At 36.1% G+C, this 19201-nt stretch overlaps 2 protein-coding genes across 5 annotated transcripts; one reads left to right on the forward strand and one right to left on the reverse strand.

The window, feature by feature from the left end:
- Positions 1-1510: 1510 nt before the first annotated feature.
- On the forward strand, positions 1511-3678 carry LOC105264933 (uncharacterized). 2 transcript variants are annotated; one of them, XM_011302155.1, is made up of 5 exons: positions 1511-1635; positions 1921-2296; positions 2645-2949; positions 3014-3161; positions 3402-3678. In XM_011302155.1, the coding sequence occupies exons 2-5, from the start codon at positions 2011-2013 to the stop codon at positions 3560-3562; spliced, it is 900 nt and encodes a 299-aa protein (XP_011300457.1). In that variant the 5' UTR covers positions 1511-1635; positions 1921-2010; the 3' UTR covers positions 3563-3678. The 2 variants fall into 2 exon arrangements, with proteins under 2 accessions (XP_011300457.1, XP_011300456.1); XM_011302154.1 differs by having other exon boundaries at positions 1511-2296.
- Positions 3679-3911: 233 nt separating this feature from the next.
- Plc21C (Phospholipase C at 21C) lies at positions 3912-18841 on the reverse strand. Of its 3 annotated transcripts, XM_011302153.1 has the most exons (13): positions 17650-18841; positions 17030-17176; positions 15824-16095; positions 15650-15734; positions 14054-14471; positions 13564-13684; positions 13192-13387; positions 11295-12641; positions 10914-10958; positions 10414-10835; positions 10044-10344; positions 9725-9916; positions 3912-9583 (listed from the first exon to the last, which is right to left on the reverse strand). In XM_011302153.1, exons 1-13 carry the CDS (start codon positions 17749-17751, stop codon positions 9461-9463), a joined length of 3771 nt encoding a protein of 1256 aa, XP_011300455.1. In that variant the 5' UTR covers positions 17752-18841; the 3' UTR covers positions 3912-9460. The 3 variants fall into 3 exon arrangements, with proteins under 3 accessions (XP_011300455.1, XP_011300454.1, XP_011300453.1); XM_011302152.1 differs by lacking the exon at positions 10914-10958 and having other exon boundaries at positions 17650-18840; XM_011302151.1 differs by lacking the exon at positions 10914-10958 and having other exon boundaries at positions 10044-10359; positions 17650-18840.
- Between the last annotated feature and the right edge of the window lie 360 nt (positions 18842-19201).

Consider the following 19201-nt stretch of genomic DNA (forward strand, 5'->3'; position numbering starts at 1 on the left):
CCGGTTTTTGAAAAACATTTGAGCATGTCGCTGTCCAGTGTTTGGGTGATTGGCCAATTGTAATGTTGATCGAGTGTATGAGAATGCAATACCACAAGCATCTCACCTTCGCTGTACTTGAAGGGCTGCACATTGTACTGCTGGAGGAAATTCATCTCCACTTCACGTTTATCGGGTAAATGTTCCTCCGACATGTCTTTTTTTAGATTAATAGTAGATGGCTGTACGTCTTGGGGATTACTAACTCTCGACATCAACGGGATCCTTTTATAAACATCGCCCTGGGACTCGTGATGTGGAAAATTCAGTTGTTTGAAGAATTACTGCTTGAAGATGTGTCCGAAAATGTAATTTCATATGGAAATTGATGAATTCGTTGAATTCATTCTAGAATATTGGGAACTTAGTTTATGGGTATTGAGTAATCTTTGATGTTGGGGAAACGATTGAAAATATGTTGTGGTTCATGGAGACAAAGACTTCTGAACTATCAAAAAATTCTAAGGCATAATTTTTTAAATACACTTGCCTCCTCATTACCCTTCGAAAATGATTCATCATCGTGTTTTCATTGCCAAAGAAAAATGTCTCGTCTAGTCAGGCATATTTGATTTTAGAAGTGGCACCTTAGATTTTCTAAAATCCTCGATTTTTCTGTGACCAGTCTCTCAATATTTCAACGTAATCCGAATATAGCTGCAATAATTGCCACAAGCTCTAGTTTTTACAACGTCTGTACGAATTTTGCACAGGGTTCAACTCCAAAAATCTCAGCTCTCTCCAAAATCAATAGAAATACAAATATTTTATGTGTTGTACTTTTCGGTTGAAAGTATTTTACGGTGTATGAATAACAGAAATAACAGGCGAATCGTGAGTTAAGAATCACAAGAATAAAGTTCTTTGTCGAGAGAGTGAAAGAACTTTAAAAGATGTTGGCGAAACAATTATCGAATATTGGTACAATGGCGTAATGCTTAATCAGAGGAAATGAATGCTGAGAAAAGAATCATTTTGTCGAGAGTTCATTTACTTGAGGGAATTATATAATTTAAAATATTGGTATTATAAAATTTATGTCGGAAAATGATTTTTTTATAGTTCAGTAATTCGAATAAAATGACTAACAGAATTAAAAAAATATTCTCCACTTTACAGTCCAAATCATTATTAAATTATTATTATATTATAGATTATTTTTAAAAATTAGAAAATATTTCATCAATTCTCTATATTCTTCTAATGTGTAGATAATAATAATATCTATAATTTAAATTTTCATACCTGAAATAGCGGTATATCTTACGAACGACAATATCAACACATAAAAATTCAATTATATTCATCGCAATCTCAATGATATTTTATCTAAAAAAAAGTCACAGCTAAAGGCAAAAGTTTTTACTTAATGATCCGCGCAGTTTTTGCGGGAATTTAACGCATTAATAAGACAGATTATCTTAAAAAAATTTTATCATTATTCAAGAGGATTTCTTTGGTCTAGTAGTCAGCGCGCTGGCCTCGTGAACAAATCGTCCCAGTGTCGCGAGTCCAGGAAAGGCTTTTTTCATCGTCGGAAAATAAATCTAGTGCATGTGGAAATTTAGTCATGAGTTAGCGGAAGAGCAAGTGCAGGTAGGGATGACACTGAGAAATAATAAAACCTGAAAAAGGAGAACATATGGACAATAACTCCTAAAACTCGTGCAGGATAAAGTTGTCAGGAATGATATGCGGATATGAATGCGATTTTCACTATCAAGTCAATAGAGCGAACGCATATGCGTAAAATCAGCATAAAACTGCATATAAAAGCCTTTTTTCTGGAGTGAGTCTGTTGCATTGAGTTAACGAGTACTGGCAACTATTTTGTCTCCATTTTTTTGTGGCAAAAACGTGACTCATTTTTTACTACTCCAGGGCATAATTACTGATATGAAAATTATATGAAAATAAACAACTAATGGAAACGACAACCGATGGCTTGATATAAAATGAGAGCAGTCTGTAATGTCAATGCCAGAAACGTACGAGTTACTCCGCGAACGGTCTTATCAATCAGAAATAATGGATTTGGGAGATAATAGCCAGGTAACTGCACCTGAAACCAAACGTCGAGGACAGGAATACCTGGAGATGAGCAAGATGCAGCAGCAGGGTATCACGCATGTGCTTGATGAATTTTCCAACGTATTCAATGAAATGCAGGGAACTTGTCTCGTCCTCGGGTGTAAAGCCGGGAGTCTACTGAAGGATAAAATCCTACCGAAATTAGCGAAGGATGCCGTTCTCGTTGGTAAGTCTAATAAATTATATGAAAGTGAGAGAAAAAATTACAAATTGCTAAAAAATTTTGACTTACCATTTTAACTCATTAAAAAATATTATGTAGATTCGAATTTATGAATTTATCGAGTCGTCGGAATGATGGAAACACGATTAGAATAAATATCGAAGGTCTATATATAAATATCTAGGTTATCAAGGTGTCAATAAAAATCATGAAAATCGGGTATCTGAAGCTGATTTGAAGAAAAATTCTGATTTATCGCTTTAAAAGATTATAATATAATAAATAATGGAATTTCGGGAACAGAGTGAATTGCGTTGGATAAATGATTGAATATTTTCGTTATGATTGAAGGTGCCGATGTAGCTGATGATATCCTGGAGCATGCGAAAAAGAATTGCTCGGGGGAGAAGAGAATATCTTTTAAACTTATCGATATTGGAGGGATGAGAATTCCTAACGAAGATATTGAGAAATACGACAATATCATATCGTTTTATTACTTGGAAACATTTCAGAATATGTCACGATTAGTCAGGCACATGTCCAGAATGCTCAAGCCAAGGGGCCAAGGACTTGTCATGATCCTCAGTCATCACGACATATACGATTTGCATTTGACATATCGAGCTAATCCCAATTATGGAACGTACATGGAGGTAATTATTGCAAAATTCATCCTGTCAAGATGAGTGAGCAACAAATTTTCGTCTTTTCCTTCAGGATATCTTCTTCCAACTGCCCGCATTGTTCGGACTTCCCAATGCTGCGCAAATTGTGAGAGATAATATAGATATGAATGGATTAAAAACCATTGATTGCAAGGTCAAAGAGCTGAGTATTACATACAGCAACACCAAAGACCTGGAATGTAAATAATTACTCATATTTTTTCCTTTAAATCCAATTGCAATTGTGTTTATGCAAAGCTTAAGATTAATTAAGTAATTGCAGATACTTGTTTGTTCTGAATATGAAAAAAAATCTTAATGATGAAATTGATGAGTTTCCTCTGATGGAAGGAAAATCAAAACGATAATTCTATTCAATTTTTGAATTATCAATCGTGAACATAAAATAATTGCAATTATCATGCTGCAATTCATTGCAGATTCCTTGATGACGATGGATCCCTTCGTCCATCGAATGCCAGATGATGTCCAAGAAAAATACAAAAAGGAATTCATCGAGGAGTACGTGGGAGATAAAATGAAAAATGGAGAAATTATTGACACGTATCGAGTGGTAATAGCACAATTCCAGAAAGCATGAAATTATTCAACACTTTATGAATCTGTACGTCATGATTTAATTTAAATACGTAATGATATTCAATCTGTATTTTGTACCGATGAAAAAATTATTCCGTCTTAGTATGATTGCTTATTAATTTTTGTCATTGACTCGTTTTTTCTGGTATAGCGTTATGAATTTTTTACTCATAATGATTAATAAACGTTGAGAGATAATTTTGCGTTGAAAGCTGAGTATTATATTTATGAAAAATAATAATAATGCACATTAAGGAATTCAGGTGGAAAATAAAAAAAAATATTTTTCTTCTTTTGGGTCAGAGAGTAATGGAATTATTACTTCATGCTAAATGACTTCGATTTCATCGTACGGTATAGCCATTTATATATTTCGTTATTATCCACAGATCATCATAATAGTCATATACATAATAGTCTTACAACATTAGTTTTTTCTTTCTTTTCATATTGCCGGTAACAATTTTACTATTCTAAGTCACTAGAAAAAACAGTCGGTACTACAATAGTGGTCTATCGATCTAATTAAACACTGATTGGATTTATCTCATTCACTCCGACTCCCGAAATCTCATACCTCATCTCGGAAAATGACATCAGATGAACAATAATTTGCTAAATCAGACAATCCTGCTAAAACTTAGAAAGAATAATCAAACAAAAGTTGTTAAAAAATGTCATGCATCCACAGAATTAATAGAATACATTGGAGATAATATTTCAACAAAAGCCGGAAGTCAATTTTCAATGTTTCTAACTGCTACCTTTTCTCCAAGTTCTCCAGGAACTCATCAACAACATGAAAATCCATTTAATCGTTAATTGCCTATTTTTAATATCGATAATTCTTATCGGTTATTTCCGTATGGGTTTAATTATCAATTCTTACGATATAATCATAATTTTATGCAAACGTAATCACTTGTCTCGATAGAAGCGAACATCGAAGAAATTTATCTCTTTATTAATATTAATTTCATTCTTTCGTTTTGAAAAACAGATCGAGAAAGGGATTACACTTTATTTTTTTCTTTTCTCGGGTACAGAAAATCTTTGAAAGGGGAATGTTCGAGGGCAAGGCACAGAGTTAGTCAAAGAGAAAAATCATTGGATGATTTTTACAAACTCTTCTGTCATCATAATCTCAAGTTTTTTCGCCCACTTGATAATTTTGTTTGAAAATTAAAATGATAATTCGTCCTTCAACGGATTACCAAAAGATTTAAGAGTAGTTTTTACAATATTAATTGCGCATTTACAGGTTAACGATTATGTACTTTCATTGTAAAATATATAGGGCATATTCACGTACACATAATGCTAATAGCACATCAGAAATTAATTGTTTTTGTATTTAAAAATGTATTTTCCACCGACGTATAGGACTCACAGATGAGCACAGAAGCTATTTCATTAAAAGTGCATTCTCCAACTTATTGTCGGCAATATTATAACAATTAAAGCTTAGAAAGGTAACAACATCAGGTGGTAAGAACAATTGAGAATAGAACGAAAAAACTTCGGTAAAAAAACCGATTTGTGAACACTCTCACATTTCAAATAAATCAATCGACTTTGGTTATTCGCTCGCTGCGCTAATTGGGACTTAATTATCTAAAACATGAATATTCACTACTTCCTCAGTATTTCTACGACTTTTTCTCATAAATTTCCATCTAATTCCACTATTTCTCGTCAATTTCATTTCCTTCTCGTGCCATTTCTCCGTCTTCCCCGCACATTTCGCTACCAAATGAAAAAAGTACTGAAGCTAGTACTATCTTCTTCACGCACTTATTAATTATGAGAATAAAAATTCAATCGTTTAATTTGCCCACAATAAAATATGCACGCGAATTATGCAAAACGCGTGACAATAATTCTAGAACTCATGAAACATTGAATCGTGGAAATTTGATTCGATTTTTCTGATTGGTACAATAACTTCATTCCTTTGAAAAAAAAATAAACGCTAAAAACAGAATTCAACAGGACAGATTGTTATTGTCTAATTAAATTACCTCCCAATCAGAAAACAATAAAACAAAATGGAAGTCAACAAAATGGAGCTATCGACGGTACGACATCGTAATCGAAAAATTACAAGATTAATTCAGAGCATTGCTTACTCCTTGTAAATGTACGTATCACACACGCATTTATCTAACGCCAACCATTTTCACGTGTTAACAGAATTATTCGTCATAAAATGATCAATTGTACGATGGAACAGTAACAAATAGTTTTGAGACTTCGACAACAGTCTAACAATAATAAATCAACACTTAAAAATGAGGGAAAGGAGCAAGAAAATTATCGAGTTCAAATTCTCGAGTTGAGAATAAAAACCATGAAATAAAGGAGCAAATATTCTTCATTAAACTGAAAGACTTCATTAAAATCTTTCATAAAAAATGTGCGCATCTCCCACAAATGAGCTGATGCAACATCGACGTTAAGAATTATATTTTATAATGAAGACCCTCGTATCACCTCAGATCCCGATAAATACAGAGTTCTCATCCGGTACTCATTACTCATTATTACTTGAATACCCCTCTCTATTTTGCCTTTCATCACCTCCCATTTTATCATTTAAGTATCTAGAGAGACTTCGTAGCTTCGATACTATCAGAGAGTCTTGAAGGGCATCTTCCCTCAAAGTTATGGATATACTCTGCCCATAGCAACGTAATTTTTCGCAGCTTAAAAAGATTCCTCGCCTTTTTTTTGAATCAAAGTGACTCCGAAAATGGAAAAATAATGCCTGACCGAATAACCCTGGCGCATAGTCGATACCTAAATTATAGATTTCCATACCACAATTATCTGTCCTCGTTGTTACTTTGGTTTTATCTCTGTCATATCTTCTCCTTCAAAAACTATACGACTTGATATTTAAATTGGCATCGATCAGGTACAGAAGATCGTTGTAGCAATATTTTTTGTTCGATTCCCAAATTTATTTAATGTATTTGTTCAAAATGGAAGAGATTCTATTATTTCAGCTTTTTTTTCATAAAGTATTAGCTACGATTAGTCTGTAGGCCGTTTCAACTACACTTACACCTAGAACACAAACTGTACCATTGATCGATAAATCATCAATGTGGCACCATGAAATTTTCTGATTAATAGAATCCTCATTGAGTTCAGTTGAGTCATCTACCTGCAGCTTCATTCGAGCTAGTGACTGGGTAAATGAACACTTCAGACATCAGGCAGATGACTTCTGTGAAAGTTGCCTGGAGACAACCTGATACTTTTTCCAATCGAAATCCATATAAACATCAATAAATATCTGTTGGATTTTTCGCGGTTATTCCCGGTCTCGTCCGTTCGTGAGGGGCAAAAAATATTACAATTTGTGAAGGAAGATTTACGGAATTTTTATCAAATGGGAAGACCAATGGTGTCAAATGGAACGTAAATTCCATTATTTTCAGTTTTTTTTCAGAACTGAGGGACTCATAAAGTTTTATCCTCAATCTCTTGATGTACACTCAGAGACAATCACTTATTATTTTTCTATCCTATCAATTATTGGATTCTGGAAGTTGGTTTTATACTCTCGTGTTCAACTCACCCTCCAGCACAAAATAGCATTTTTTAAAATTCCTCTATACCACTATTCACATGATCAATGACAGTCACCAAATATTTTCATCTATCTACTTCGACTTCAGCTACATTTATCATCAAACAACATCAACAGCAACAACACATAATCATTTTGTTCATCAACGCGAATATAATAATCTCTATTGTTTCCTTCTTATAGGTATACATATATCTGTATATTTATAGTATATCCACGTGGAGCCTAATATTCAAAATTATTCTTTAATTACAGTTTTCATTCGATTATTTGATTGAATCTTAATTCATAATTTTTCATAGGTTGCAGCCTTGAATTTGAAATTGCCAGTATTCGCTATCGATCTCAATCTCGCTGAATCCTCGATTATTCCTCTTAATTTTAACATTAAAAAATAATTTCCGTTATTCAATGTGAATTTCTTGACAATTCATAATTATTAAAAAATGATCGTTTCATTGAGACTGCTCATGACTTTCATCGGAGAAAGAATACACTGATTATTTTCACTTGCACTTGATCTCTTAATTACAATTTTTTTTACAATATACACTATCCTATGAAAATGCAATCTTAAGTAATAACGGATTGATGGACTTAAGAGATCAGTTGAAATCGACAACTCCTGATTTTTTTTCCCCCTCAAACAATTATCATTCATTATTTGCCCAGTGAATGAAAAAATTTTGATAGTAATTCCAAATAAATAAATTCCTCAATATTCCCATCATCCAGAATTTTATTATTAATTTATCAAGTATCAGTCAACTTTCATACGATTGTATCATTTAAAATGTTTCTATGACTTTATAGCCATCCCTCCCCAAATGTTCAACCGTTAGATTCCTATATTTCGATCCTACGATTGCTTTGAGATCCTTTAGTATCACAAATCCCCACTCGAAATAAATGAAAGTTATTTGCGTTGAGAACTCCCTGACGACAATCCACGTATCAGAAGATGATTACTCTATCATTCACTTATTTATCAATTTAAATCCACACAATTATCGCTCGAATTGTTCTAAATGCAAATACTATCCCTAGAAAATCGTTTTCCAGCCGGAAAGGAGGAGAACAAGTAAAGGTAACAACGCGATCATACGATGTTTACGGTATATTAATATATTCAATATTAGATTAATGAGGATTCCATTATATGAATTCAATTTTCGTCATCATTGAAATTAGAAACAACGAGGGACATTTAAATCCCAAGAATGCCTTACAGTGTGTAACATTTTCATTAATTTCATTGATTTTATTTGATTGTCTTCCTTCAGAGCTGTCGTTAATTCTTATATCAGCTTATTCTTCATACTCACTACTCCCTAAATACATAGACTCCCATAAATATCGCAATTGAATAAATAAATAAATAATCAGATATTCGCAAGATCCCTCTCACTACTTCCAAATGAAAAATAAAAATCTGGAAAATTCGCCATTACCATCCAACTCATAATCCAGTTAATTATGCCCTTTCTATTTTACTCAACAATCTGCAATTGAATCATCTGAGGATGTAAGCCTGTATCGAGTAATAAATCTCCTAGTGTTCCTGACTCGTCTCCCCTCAATCAGAAAAAAATGTCAACTACCCCCAATAAAAAAGAACCATGAATATTCAAATTTAGGACGCAATTAGAATCCATTTGTATCATTATTCCTTGAGTAAATAACGTCTTATGTATATAACAACAAGGTGAAGCGCAATCGTTAATATATTTTCTCAGTTATTTTGTCATTGCGGTTTGTTCTTTTGAAAAACAGTTTACACTTATTTAGAATCGGTATATCTTTCATTCGTAGAATAAATAATCTCTACGTCTCAAATATCTATTACTGAATATTCTAAAAATTTTGCATTCTCCAAATATTTAATACTGTAGAAAAATAAACTAAAAATAACTGACGAAAAGATAAAATGTTCTCCTCGTTTATCCTTAGAATGGCAATCATAGACGATTAAATTACTGCGAAAATTGTTTCGGACAACGTGAAATATCATGAAATGTATTCGATTACTGCTATGTACATGAATAACTTGCCAAACGACGTTCGAATAAAACCCCATTGATCCTCGACGTCAGCAGGAGCACGTGGCACTGTTGTATATCCAGAATTGAATGGTAGCCCTGGGACAATCCACGTCACCCACGCCCAATGAATAATTAAATCTCTCTTTTATTGTTCGCCGCCGAAGGGCGAGGGATAAAAATCGAGATGTACATCTCGTACCCTCTAGACCCCATCATGTTCTTTTCTCATATTTCGATTTTTTTTTTCTCAAATGTTGATTCAGTACGTTGTGCTACTCAGGGCTTCAGGAATGCTTGTACCCCCTGATGGCGATACTGGCAGCTCACCACTCTCGTACTTCTTGTAACGACTAGTGTAATCAGCACAAAGTTGTTGCCTTACCTACAACAGAAAATATGAAAATCATTAGAGACATTGGCAATTGATTTTTCTTGAGATTATCATTTTTTTATCTGGACTGGAGAATGTAATTTTCTCATTGGCACATTGTTATTTTAAATGAAAATACTTAATATATTGTACCTTATTCCTCTCCTCGTCCAGCCTTTGTCGAACTTCCTCATGCTGTCTCTCCAACTCACATCTTCTTTTCTCATAAATCTCTGTTAACCTGGTGCACTCATTGACCCCTTTTTCCACAGTCGTCTTGGCTACTTCACGTTTCATTCGGTCTAATTCAGCTTTGTCTTTGTGTACTTTTGCTAGCTGCTTCACCTGTTCATTCAAAAATTATATAAAGATTTAAATATGAATTTAATACATCGTCCGTGACATTTCTGTCATGATTTATTGAATAGGATAATTGATCGAGTAATTAAACTACATAATGAACAATATTCACCTCTCCATGACGAATATCCTGCAGTTTTCTCATAGCATTATTAGTCTCTCGTTCCAGCAACACTCTGAGAGTCTTCAGTTGATTCGTCTGAGACGTCTTCATCACTTTCTCAACAAGACTGAACACACTCTCATGATATTTCTCCTGCAATTCCCTTTCTTGATTGACATGCTCCTTGCATACTGTCAATAATCGTTCGCTCTGACTCCTCGGCAATCCCCTGCCCTCCACTCCATCCTTCCCCACTTCAGGATTCTCTGATGTTTCTGGCAATGGAGTGATACTCGTATCGGTGGAAAAACTGAAACAGCAACATCTAAGAACATCTGAATAATCTCTCATCTCAATGATCAAAACGTAAAATACTAACATATTCTTAGTAGAGAGACGCTTCACTAATTTCGTGGTGTAAAATTTTGATTTGTGCTTCTCTCCATCGATCGAGCCCTTCTGCGACTGCAATCGCAGCTTCTCTTTCTCCTGCTTCCTCCTGAGTGCTTCTAATTTCTTATCGAGCTCCATCTTCTTCTCTCTCACCACTTTATTATTCATTAGTTTGTCGAGACTCTCCGCGACTATTTCCTCGCCAATTGTAACGACTGTTAATGGAGTTTTATTAGCAGCACTATCGACTGTTGAAGCTGCTGGATTTGCGGGACCGTCTTCCTGATCAGGTGTCTCAGGTACACTAGCTCCAACTGTTGGGAGCCTCCCGTGGGGACTACCCGACGGATACGTTGGCGTTGGCAGCTCTCCCTGGGACTGCAGTCTTTTCATTTTCGTCGATTCATCCTGAATTAAAAAAAAAAATCATATTCGCTTCATTGGAAAAAATATTCAATTTGTGACAGGCAAAAGCTGACAACTCACAACTGATTTAGATGCACTCGTTCCACCACCAATTCTATCTTTATCCTTATCCTTATCTTTTTCTTTTTCTTTTTCTTTTTCTTTCTCTTTTTCTTTTTCTTTCTCTTTCTCTTTCTCCTTAATATTGTCTTTCTCATTATCCTATGATGTTAGCAGGCACAAACCACATATGTTAGTCAACCACAAGCAATAGATCCCATAGACAGAGAATATCCAACAATTTTCTTAATTTCTGTCATAAATTTATCGTTCATTTATGAAAAATAGATGGTGGACAAAAATTGAGAAAACCGGATCATAACGTACTACTCCATAAATACAATACATTAAATAATTAACTGCAAACACAAAAGAAAGCTCTAGAAAATTGAAACAACTCACCTCGTCCTCATCGAATCCATCATTAGCATCAGTCAATCTCTCCAGCTGTTTTTCCCTCTTCTCCTGTTCACTCTGATATTTAATAGGATTAGCAAGAGCCTCGGCAAAGTCACTGAATCCATCTGGCACGTAATCCTTAACAATAACATGAAGAAATAGACTAGCAATAGGTCTTGGCTGTCCACACTCATTTCTCAAAGTGACGTGTCTGTATCCAGGGCACAGCCCCACAACAGGCAGTACTCTGTGTCCAATGAGCCTTCCACTCTCCTCGTAAGCAGCTATTCTGAGTGAAGCCAATTCAGGCAAGACAACTTTCTTGAAAACAAAGGGCTCCTCATCATAGACAGGATTAATTCCATTATTGGGAACAATCTTGGTCTTGAATTTCTTCCTGACAGTGTCAGCTGGTAATCCGTACATATCAACTTCAACGTAAGTTCCCACCCTCTTGTCACTGAGAAATTGACCAGAGAGCACATGAATGACAACAGTTCCAGCAATAATACCATCGACCGTTGATTCAGCAAAAGGATCCAGCCGCCTGTCCTTCCTCCTCATGAATTCTGGCTTCAACAAGTACCCCGACCTCTGATTATACTCGAATATCCCGATATTAAGCTGCATGGCAAGATCAAGTGTTTGATAATTGAGAGCTACCAATTGACAGCCAGCATTCCAGAAGACCTGGGGCATGAAATTACTCGAGTCAAATCTAGTGCCAGCTGGGTACACTCTGGACAACTGATGCTTGTTGTAATTGACAAACTCAAGAGGTCGTTCTTTCAAGAGTGTCGTCGCCTGTTTCTCGTCGAATGATGACATCTCGTACGTACGATTTTTCTTCTCGGCACTCTCAAAGCTGTTGAAATGAACTGGTTGGACGTAATTGACTAGAGCTGAAATCTCCTCACCAGCCTCTGTCTCTTTAGCTGTCGATGCCACTTTGTCTGATGCTGCAACTTTATCACCCATTCTGATTTTAATATCCTCTACGTTTGACTCGTCCTCTTCGGTGCTGGACTCATCCTCCTCGTCGTCCTCGTCCTGATTACTGTCTTTCGAGGACTGACGTGGCTGCAGAACCATGCTGGGAGGATGAGCCACTTCTCCATTGCCCACTGGTAAAACCCCATCCATGTCATTCTGGGGAATTATGTCTGGAGGTGGGCCATTCTCCCCTTCGGCATTAGCTGCTTCATCCGATTCCTGAGGAACTCCACCCTCCACCCCCACTGGGTGGTGCTTTTTATGCTCTTTTTTGTGATTTCTGTGCTTCTTCTTATTTTTTATGATAATCTTTCGCTTAAGAAGGGCAGGCGGTGGGAGCTCTTGGCCGGGCTCGAGCTGCAGATGTTCAATACATAATTGATAAGTTTCGATTGGATGTTCAGGGGGCAGATTACAATCATTCCAGTCTGAATATTGAAAACCCTAAGAACTCTAGTACAACTTCTCCGAAAGGAAAAAACATTCAATGGTTAAGGACGAATAGAAAACCCCAACGGTTCATAACGTCTGTAATACTCAAATAATGACTAATCGAAGAAAAAAAACCTAGATAAACAAAAACAATTGATGAAATTTAGACCAGACGATTCCTAAATATTGGAAGTACTTAATATCGATTACAGATTATTTCCGTATGCTCAACGTCTAGACTCTAGAGTAATCGTCTACGAATGTTGGGATTTGAATTGAGATAAATGAGTATGCGAATGAGTCACTGCTCTAAAAGGATTCAACAGGAACTCAGGGAAGTGATATATTTTCTCGCCATCAGTTCTATTTCTGGCGAAGTCTCATTAATATCTGGGAAAATGAACAATATGTGGGGGAGTCATGGGATCTAATAAAAAATATAAATCAATCAAACTAAATAGCACTATTGCAATACCTTGTGCGACTCGAGTGGGGCAGCAAGCAACATATCACCAAAGTACTCCCTACAATACTGAGCGATCTTAGCCTGTTGTCGGGGATTGCAGTGATTCTCGAAACTGAGCACGACTGGGAATTCCGAGGTTTTGAAGGCACTCTCTGCTATCGCCTCGATTACATCCCGAGCGCATATTTCAGGCACAAATGTGTATCTGTTTTTCAATATTATGCATGGATTTTTTTTAAATCTCTTGTACAATGCCTTTTATCAAGAGAACTACTTTGTACTATGATAATTCAATAATCCTAGTATCAATTGACATCTACTCAAGCTTATTATTTATTCCTGGATAGATTCTCCTGTTGAAATGAATTGAGGAACACTTACCCATGAACAATTACGGGCTCGTCAAATTTTCCATTCCAAAAGTCAAGCTCTACGCAACGACAACCGGCTAGGAGACACTGGCGGTAGATTTCCACTGAACTTTTTCCAGTTAATTGGTGACCTGTAATGTTTTTTCCCGTTTTTTGAATTTTTTATGTCCAATCGATGGATATATCGTGTCTCTAAAAGCAAAAGGTCGTACGTGCCAAAAATGGCATTATTCGGGAAAAGGTCGTATCCAATACATATTCAACCTTTTACTTTTGGAAAACCCATCAAAGTGAATTTACATCAAGCGAAATATCCACAGTCTCTCTCGTTCCATTATTTCCCCGGGGATCTGGTGATTTTAATCGAATAGAAATTATTGTTTCTCTTGTCTCATGTCGGCGGAAAAATTAATCTTTTTATTTAAATGAAATAATTTATTCAATTCAAATGGTTTTCAATTAATTAATTAGTTTATTGATTACGGATCATGAATACTCACCGGTTAGATAAGTATTGTGACTAGAATTGATGAAGTAATGAGCGAGGGGTTGATCCATGTCATCCGACAATTCGTACTTGGACATGGCAACGATGGGATTGTCCTCGCTCATCAAATACCTCAGGAATCCATCGGAACTCAGATGTCCCTTACCAGCATTGAACTTATTCGGCTCATATTGATTAATAATATCCTTGGCCCTAGCTGTATTGGCGTAAGGATACAGTATTTCATTGAGGCGAGGATCTCTCTGAGATTGATTCAAAAATTCCACCAGCTGATTGACATTCATAAGTCGGCGCTTAGTATTTCCAGTGATTTCATCGAAAATTTTCTCAACCTCAGTGCGTTGGGTCAGTGACTTGTAGAAATTGAAAAAATCCTCGAATTGAAATTTCTGAATTGGCACACCGTCATTCTAGGAAAGAATAAATCACCATCAATCGGCATTCTCAAGTGTCAGAAATATAGCAATATTCGGGATAAAGCCAATTGCAGAATAGGAAAAGACCAGGAGGGGGGCTAAAATGAATTTATAGCTTCCTCTGGTTTCATTGGAGACATGCCAATGGCAAAATATAACGTCTTGGAATCGGCAAAAAGCGAGTTTCTTTTCCTCTGCTAAGAGAAAAGCTTATCGACTCGCCAACCTGACAATATTGCTTTTAACTCCACATCCTGCTTCTATATTTAAGACTGAGTTATGTAAAATCATCTTGCACTTGGTGCAGCTAGAAATGAAACTGACAAACGATAGGTTTTAGAGTACTTCAAGACTCTAAATAAATTCCCTGTCTAAATAACTAAAATTTTCGAGCTGGCGCCGAATTGAAACTAAAAGTCTTTGAAACTAAAGAGCGTAATAAACGTCAGACTATAAATTGATGATTTTTTACTTATAAGAAGAAATTTACATTTCAGGATGGAACAGTGAGAATTGCAATGAAGGGATTATCCGAAATTGAAGATGCAATAAAAATTCGATAAATCACAAATTAACTCGTTTGATTGTATTCATTTCTTTCACCTGATAAGAATAATGCCAAGTGAGATATACATCACGTGAGTCGCATTAAACCGTCGTTCAATGCTTACATCGACTTCGATATATTTTTCAAGGTTGTTAAACATAACCGACTGTAACTTGTAATTCAAGTTACACAACAACTCCAACACGTTAACTGGAATTCAAGTAAACATACTTGAATGTATCTCGACAAAATTTCCCACAGAATGGTGTTACGTGACCTAGCATCACTGAATCGAGTTGAAACAAATTAATGGTAATATATTCTAATTACGAGAAGAAGATAAAAAATGGTCCGTTAGTACCGAGAGTGTCAACCAAGGACACAGCGTGGGGTCGTAAAAATTTGGAATTGTTGAGAGTTTCTCTGGTTGTGTGGTTAATGATGTTGGCATGTAGCCACTGGTTGAATTAACAGGGGAATGAAAAAAAAGTCTGTATCATAAATTCCCTCACATTTCCAGAAGACAGTCGGAAGTATGACTTATACTCTTCAGCTATGAACTTATATTTTTCCTTTTTCTGGTGCGTGATCTATCGATCGATGAAATTTATGTGGTGATTCTTACCTTTCCTGATGGCAACGACGCATTCTCCATTGCCTTTTCCACTCGTTTTCTGTCCTCCTTGTTGGATGTAAACATTTTTATTATGCTGAAATCATCAACCAGGCATTTAATTAGAAAAATATCATTGATTTACCCCCCACTTTTTTTTTATCATCATCAAAGTGAATAACTCACTTTTTACTGGGTATTTTTCCAGTTTTATCAGCCCCCAGTACAAGTTTTGTATGGGCTTTCTGCAGAAACATTGTTGTACTACTATTCAACTGGGTCAAATTGTATGCAAGTTGGAGTAACTGATCAGTCCAATGTCGTGCAATTTCCGCTCTTGTTGCACAGAAATTTATAAATGTTACATTAACAAAGTCCGAGGCATAGCAGATTGTAACGGTTTTGTCCTCCAAGCTGTCCTGAATTCCCATTGTCACGAGTGATTTCAACTTTGGATCCTGTTTAATTGAGATAACGACATCATTACATTTCCTCTCGGATGGGATAAATCTGCTTATCGCCATTGGAATTACTATCAGAATCGTGTCACATTCAAACTTTATTCAATGGAAATTCCTTGAGTCATGTCATGAATTATTTTGCGGCCCTTTTCATTAATCCAGAAATTATATTCATGTCAAATCAGACGATATTCATGTTTTCTCGAATTTTCTACCACTACGAATCGAGTTTCCAGGAAATAAAATAGGTCTCATTATTCATGCGCAAAATCTAAATGAACAGCGGTTTATTTAATTTCCGTTTCAATTCTGACGACAGAATTTAATTGAAAAATTTCACGCAAAAAGTACTAGGATGCGCGCAAAAGTCTTGAAAGAAGTCAAAAAGAATGGTAGAAGTTCTTAAAGAGTTTTCCGCTATCGTCATCCCCCAACAAAAAAATCACCCACGTATCTATCGATTTCCAGGTGAGAATACATAATCCAACGAAGACATTTTCTCCTTTACGTGCACGATTATAATCCCCCATCGTAGGTGTGCTCAGTGTTTAAAAAAGAAAGAGTGAAGGGAAAGAGAGGTGAAAAAATTATATGAACACGTGGATGTGCACGGTAAAGTAGGTAATGATGCTATTTATAATTTCGTCAATAATTATTGTGTGTTAGTGCTGTGCGTCATTAGCATCTATGCACTGGTCAGATGTAATTATAGAGATTCCAGGTTGCTTTGTGCATTGCAAATTGATCACGTTTGATAAGGGCTGTCCTGACTTTTTACGGAGACAGATTAGAGTGACTTTTCACTTGTAATTTCGTCGATCAGAGATCAATCCACTGATTTCAGAGTTGAAAATATCTGATTCATCATTAAGGGAGGGCGAAAATTCGCGCAATAACCCAAAAAAAAAAAACAACTTTTTAATTCTCCTACCTTTGGTATTTTCGCAAACTTTCCAGTTCTAGCGTCACGTATCACAGCAATATCAATCATATCGACTTCGTTGTTCTGATCCACCCAGTGAAGATAAAACCCAAATTCATCGACTCGGAGAGTAACTGGCGTAGCAACACCAGAGTCCTAAAACCATTAAATAAATAAACACGTTATAAAATATTTTGTCATTAAAATCCCACATTAGCCGATCTCAGCTTTTCTACAAGAATCGTATCCCCCGTTTTTCTAGTAAAAAACGGCCGAAAAGTAATGAATAAAATCGCGAAATGAGTAAATTATCTAGGGGTTGGCAAATAATACTTTTTCAACAATTTTTTAATCAACCCGCGAAAGCAGTAGCAAAAAACTGGAATTAATAAAAACGAATATTAATCACCCGGAGTCCCTAATAAAATAGCAAAAGTGCTAATAACTCCTCATGAAAAAACTTAAGGACCTTGGCAACTGCAATGTAAACACAAGCCTATACCTATATACCCCAATAAACCTCAATTTAATCCTCCACCCTCAGTAAACTCAGGCTCTCCTCCAGAGACTGAGAATGCCGAGCTCCAGAGCCGAGTAAAATTGAAACGGAGAATAATAAATTTACTTGCCTCATCCCACTTGATGAACTTCTCGCCCTCCTGGAGCTGCTGTGACACCTCCACAGCCTTGGTCTGCACAGCATTAACCACAGGTTGTTTATTATTCGCCATTTTTTCCCTGGAGTCCTCAAAGCTCGCCAAGAAAAAATCCCAAAGCCTCGAAAAATTTCCACCTTATCTCCAGTCTTATCCAGCCTCCAGCTGACAAAAAAATTCACGTTCCAGGTTAACCCCCAAGGTGCCCTCTAATCTTCAAAGACTCTCCAACACTTCCAACTGCTCATTCCAGGGATTTTTTACCCTCAACGAACGCATCAACGTCACTCTTATCCCCTTGATGTTGTTGACAATACCCTCTCTGGGGTTTGAGAGCACCTGAAGTGCCTCGACATGGACTCGTGCTCGTAAAATCCTCCAAGTAACACTCGAATTCCAAGACTTGAAATTAATGAGAGCCCTAGCAACTTCTTAACTCACCCCCTTGGTGGAATTATCACCTCCTCACCCCTGTAACGTTTGAGATTCGCCTAGAGGGTAGGTAATACAAGTCCTCAGTCTGTACTTGACTTCATCCCCCAGCCTCCCCAGCTCATCTCCACTCCTGTCAACTCACCCCGACCACACCAATCACCTTTTTATTTATTTATCCTAACGATGAAAACAGTGGGCCATTCATTTCACGAGATTGTTGTGTGGTACAACGTTTCGACTCTCTTTTTCACTGAGAGACTTCCCTCGACCCGCGAGGAGAGCAGGTGAATTTATACTGATGACTCGAGACAGATGGCTCTCGCCGTCTAGTTCATGCGCGCCGAGGGTACCATTTTTATTACTATTATTTCATTTTTTTATTTGAAAGCGTCAAGGGCGCACGCGTATTCCTGCTATTGTTATGGAATTACTCGGGCGAGGGGTGGAGGGTGACATTTGCTCAGTGCATTTATTTATTAACTCTAGCTTCGATTATTTACCGGAAATTTTACTCACCCTATTCAATTGATAATGTGTCGTCATTTGGACGGAATTTCATGTTTAATTATAGCATTATTAATTTTGTACATTATATAACTCATCATTTTTTCCGAGGAGATTCACATTTTTTTGTTTTCTTTTTTGAGTTATTGCAATTCAATTGTTATTTCTTATTTTTATCGCTGTTGCTATCCTCGATCGTAAATGGAACTTGAAATAATTGTTTTTTGGCTTTTTCATGGATTTGATATTTATGCATATAATTATTTATTAATGCCTTATATAACTCGCAATTTTTCATGTTAATTACTCATTTTTTTATTGAAATTCTCATGGTATTGTCATCCCGTGGGTGGTTTTCTAGTTGTATTAGTCTTGGAAAATTTTAGATGGAACTGGCAAGAATTATTGTCGGGGTTTTTAGTGAATCTGAGGTTTAATTATAGCATTGTTTGTTTGATGCTTTATATAATTCAATTGTCGCTTATTCTGGCCGCTGGCATCGATCAGGTATGAAAATTTTGAAATTAACTGCTGGGGGATATTGCGGGGTATTGATGCTCAGATGCTATTGTCATTCCGTTATTGT

Source organism: Fopius arisanus, unplaced genomic scaffold, assembly GCF_000806365.1.
Source record: "Fopius arisanus strain USDA-PBARC FA_bdor unplaced genomic scaffold, ASM80636v1 scaffold00026, whole genome shotgun sequence".
Taxonomy (NCBI): domain Eukaryota; kingdom Metazoa; phylum Arthropoda; class Insecta; order Hymenoptera; family Braconidae; genus Fopius; species Fopius arisanus.

Excerpts from the sequence above, each read along its gene's own strand:
- LOC105264933 (XM_011302154.1), top strand. The coding sequence starts at position 2,011 with ATGTCAATGCCAGAAACGTACGAGTTACTCCGCGAACGGTCTTATCAA. Across the intron at positions 2,950-3,013 it reads ATTATGGAACGTACATGGAG|GATATCTTCTTCCAACTGCC; the intron begins GTAATTATTGCA and ends CTTTTCCTTCAG. Across the intron at positions 3,162-3,401 it reads CAACACCAAAGACCTGGAAT|ATTCCTTGATGACGATGGAT; the intron begins GTAAATAATTAC and ends AATTCATTGCAG.
- Plc21C (XM_011302153.1), bottom strand. The coding sequence starts at position 17,751 with ATGGCGAATAATAAACAACCTGTGGTTAATGCTGTGCAGACCAAGGCT. Across the intron at positions 16,096-17,029 it reads AGTTTGCGAAAATACCAAAG|GATCCAAAGTTGAAATCACT; the intron begins GTAGGAGAATTA and ends TCAATTAAACAG. Across the intron at positions 10,345-10,413 it reads CGTCTCTCTACTAAGAATAT|TTTTTCCACCGATACGAGTA; the intron begins GTTAGTATTTTA and ends TTGCTGTTTCAG.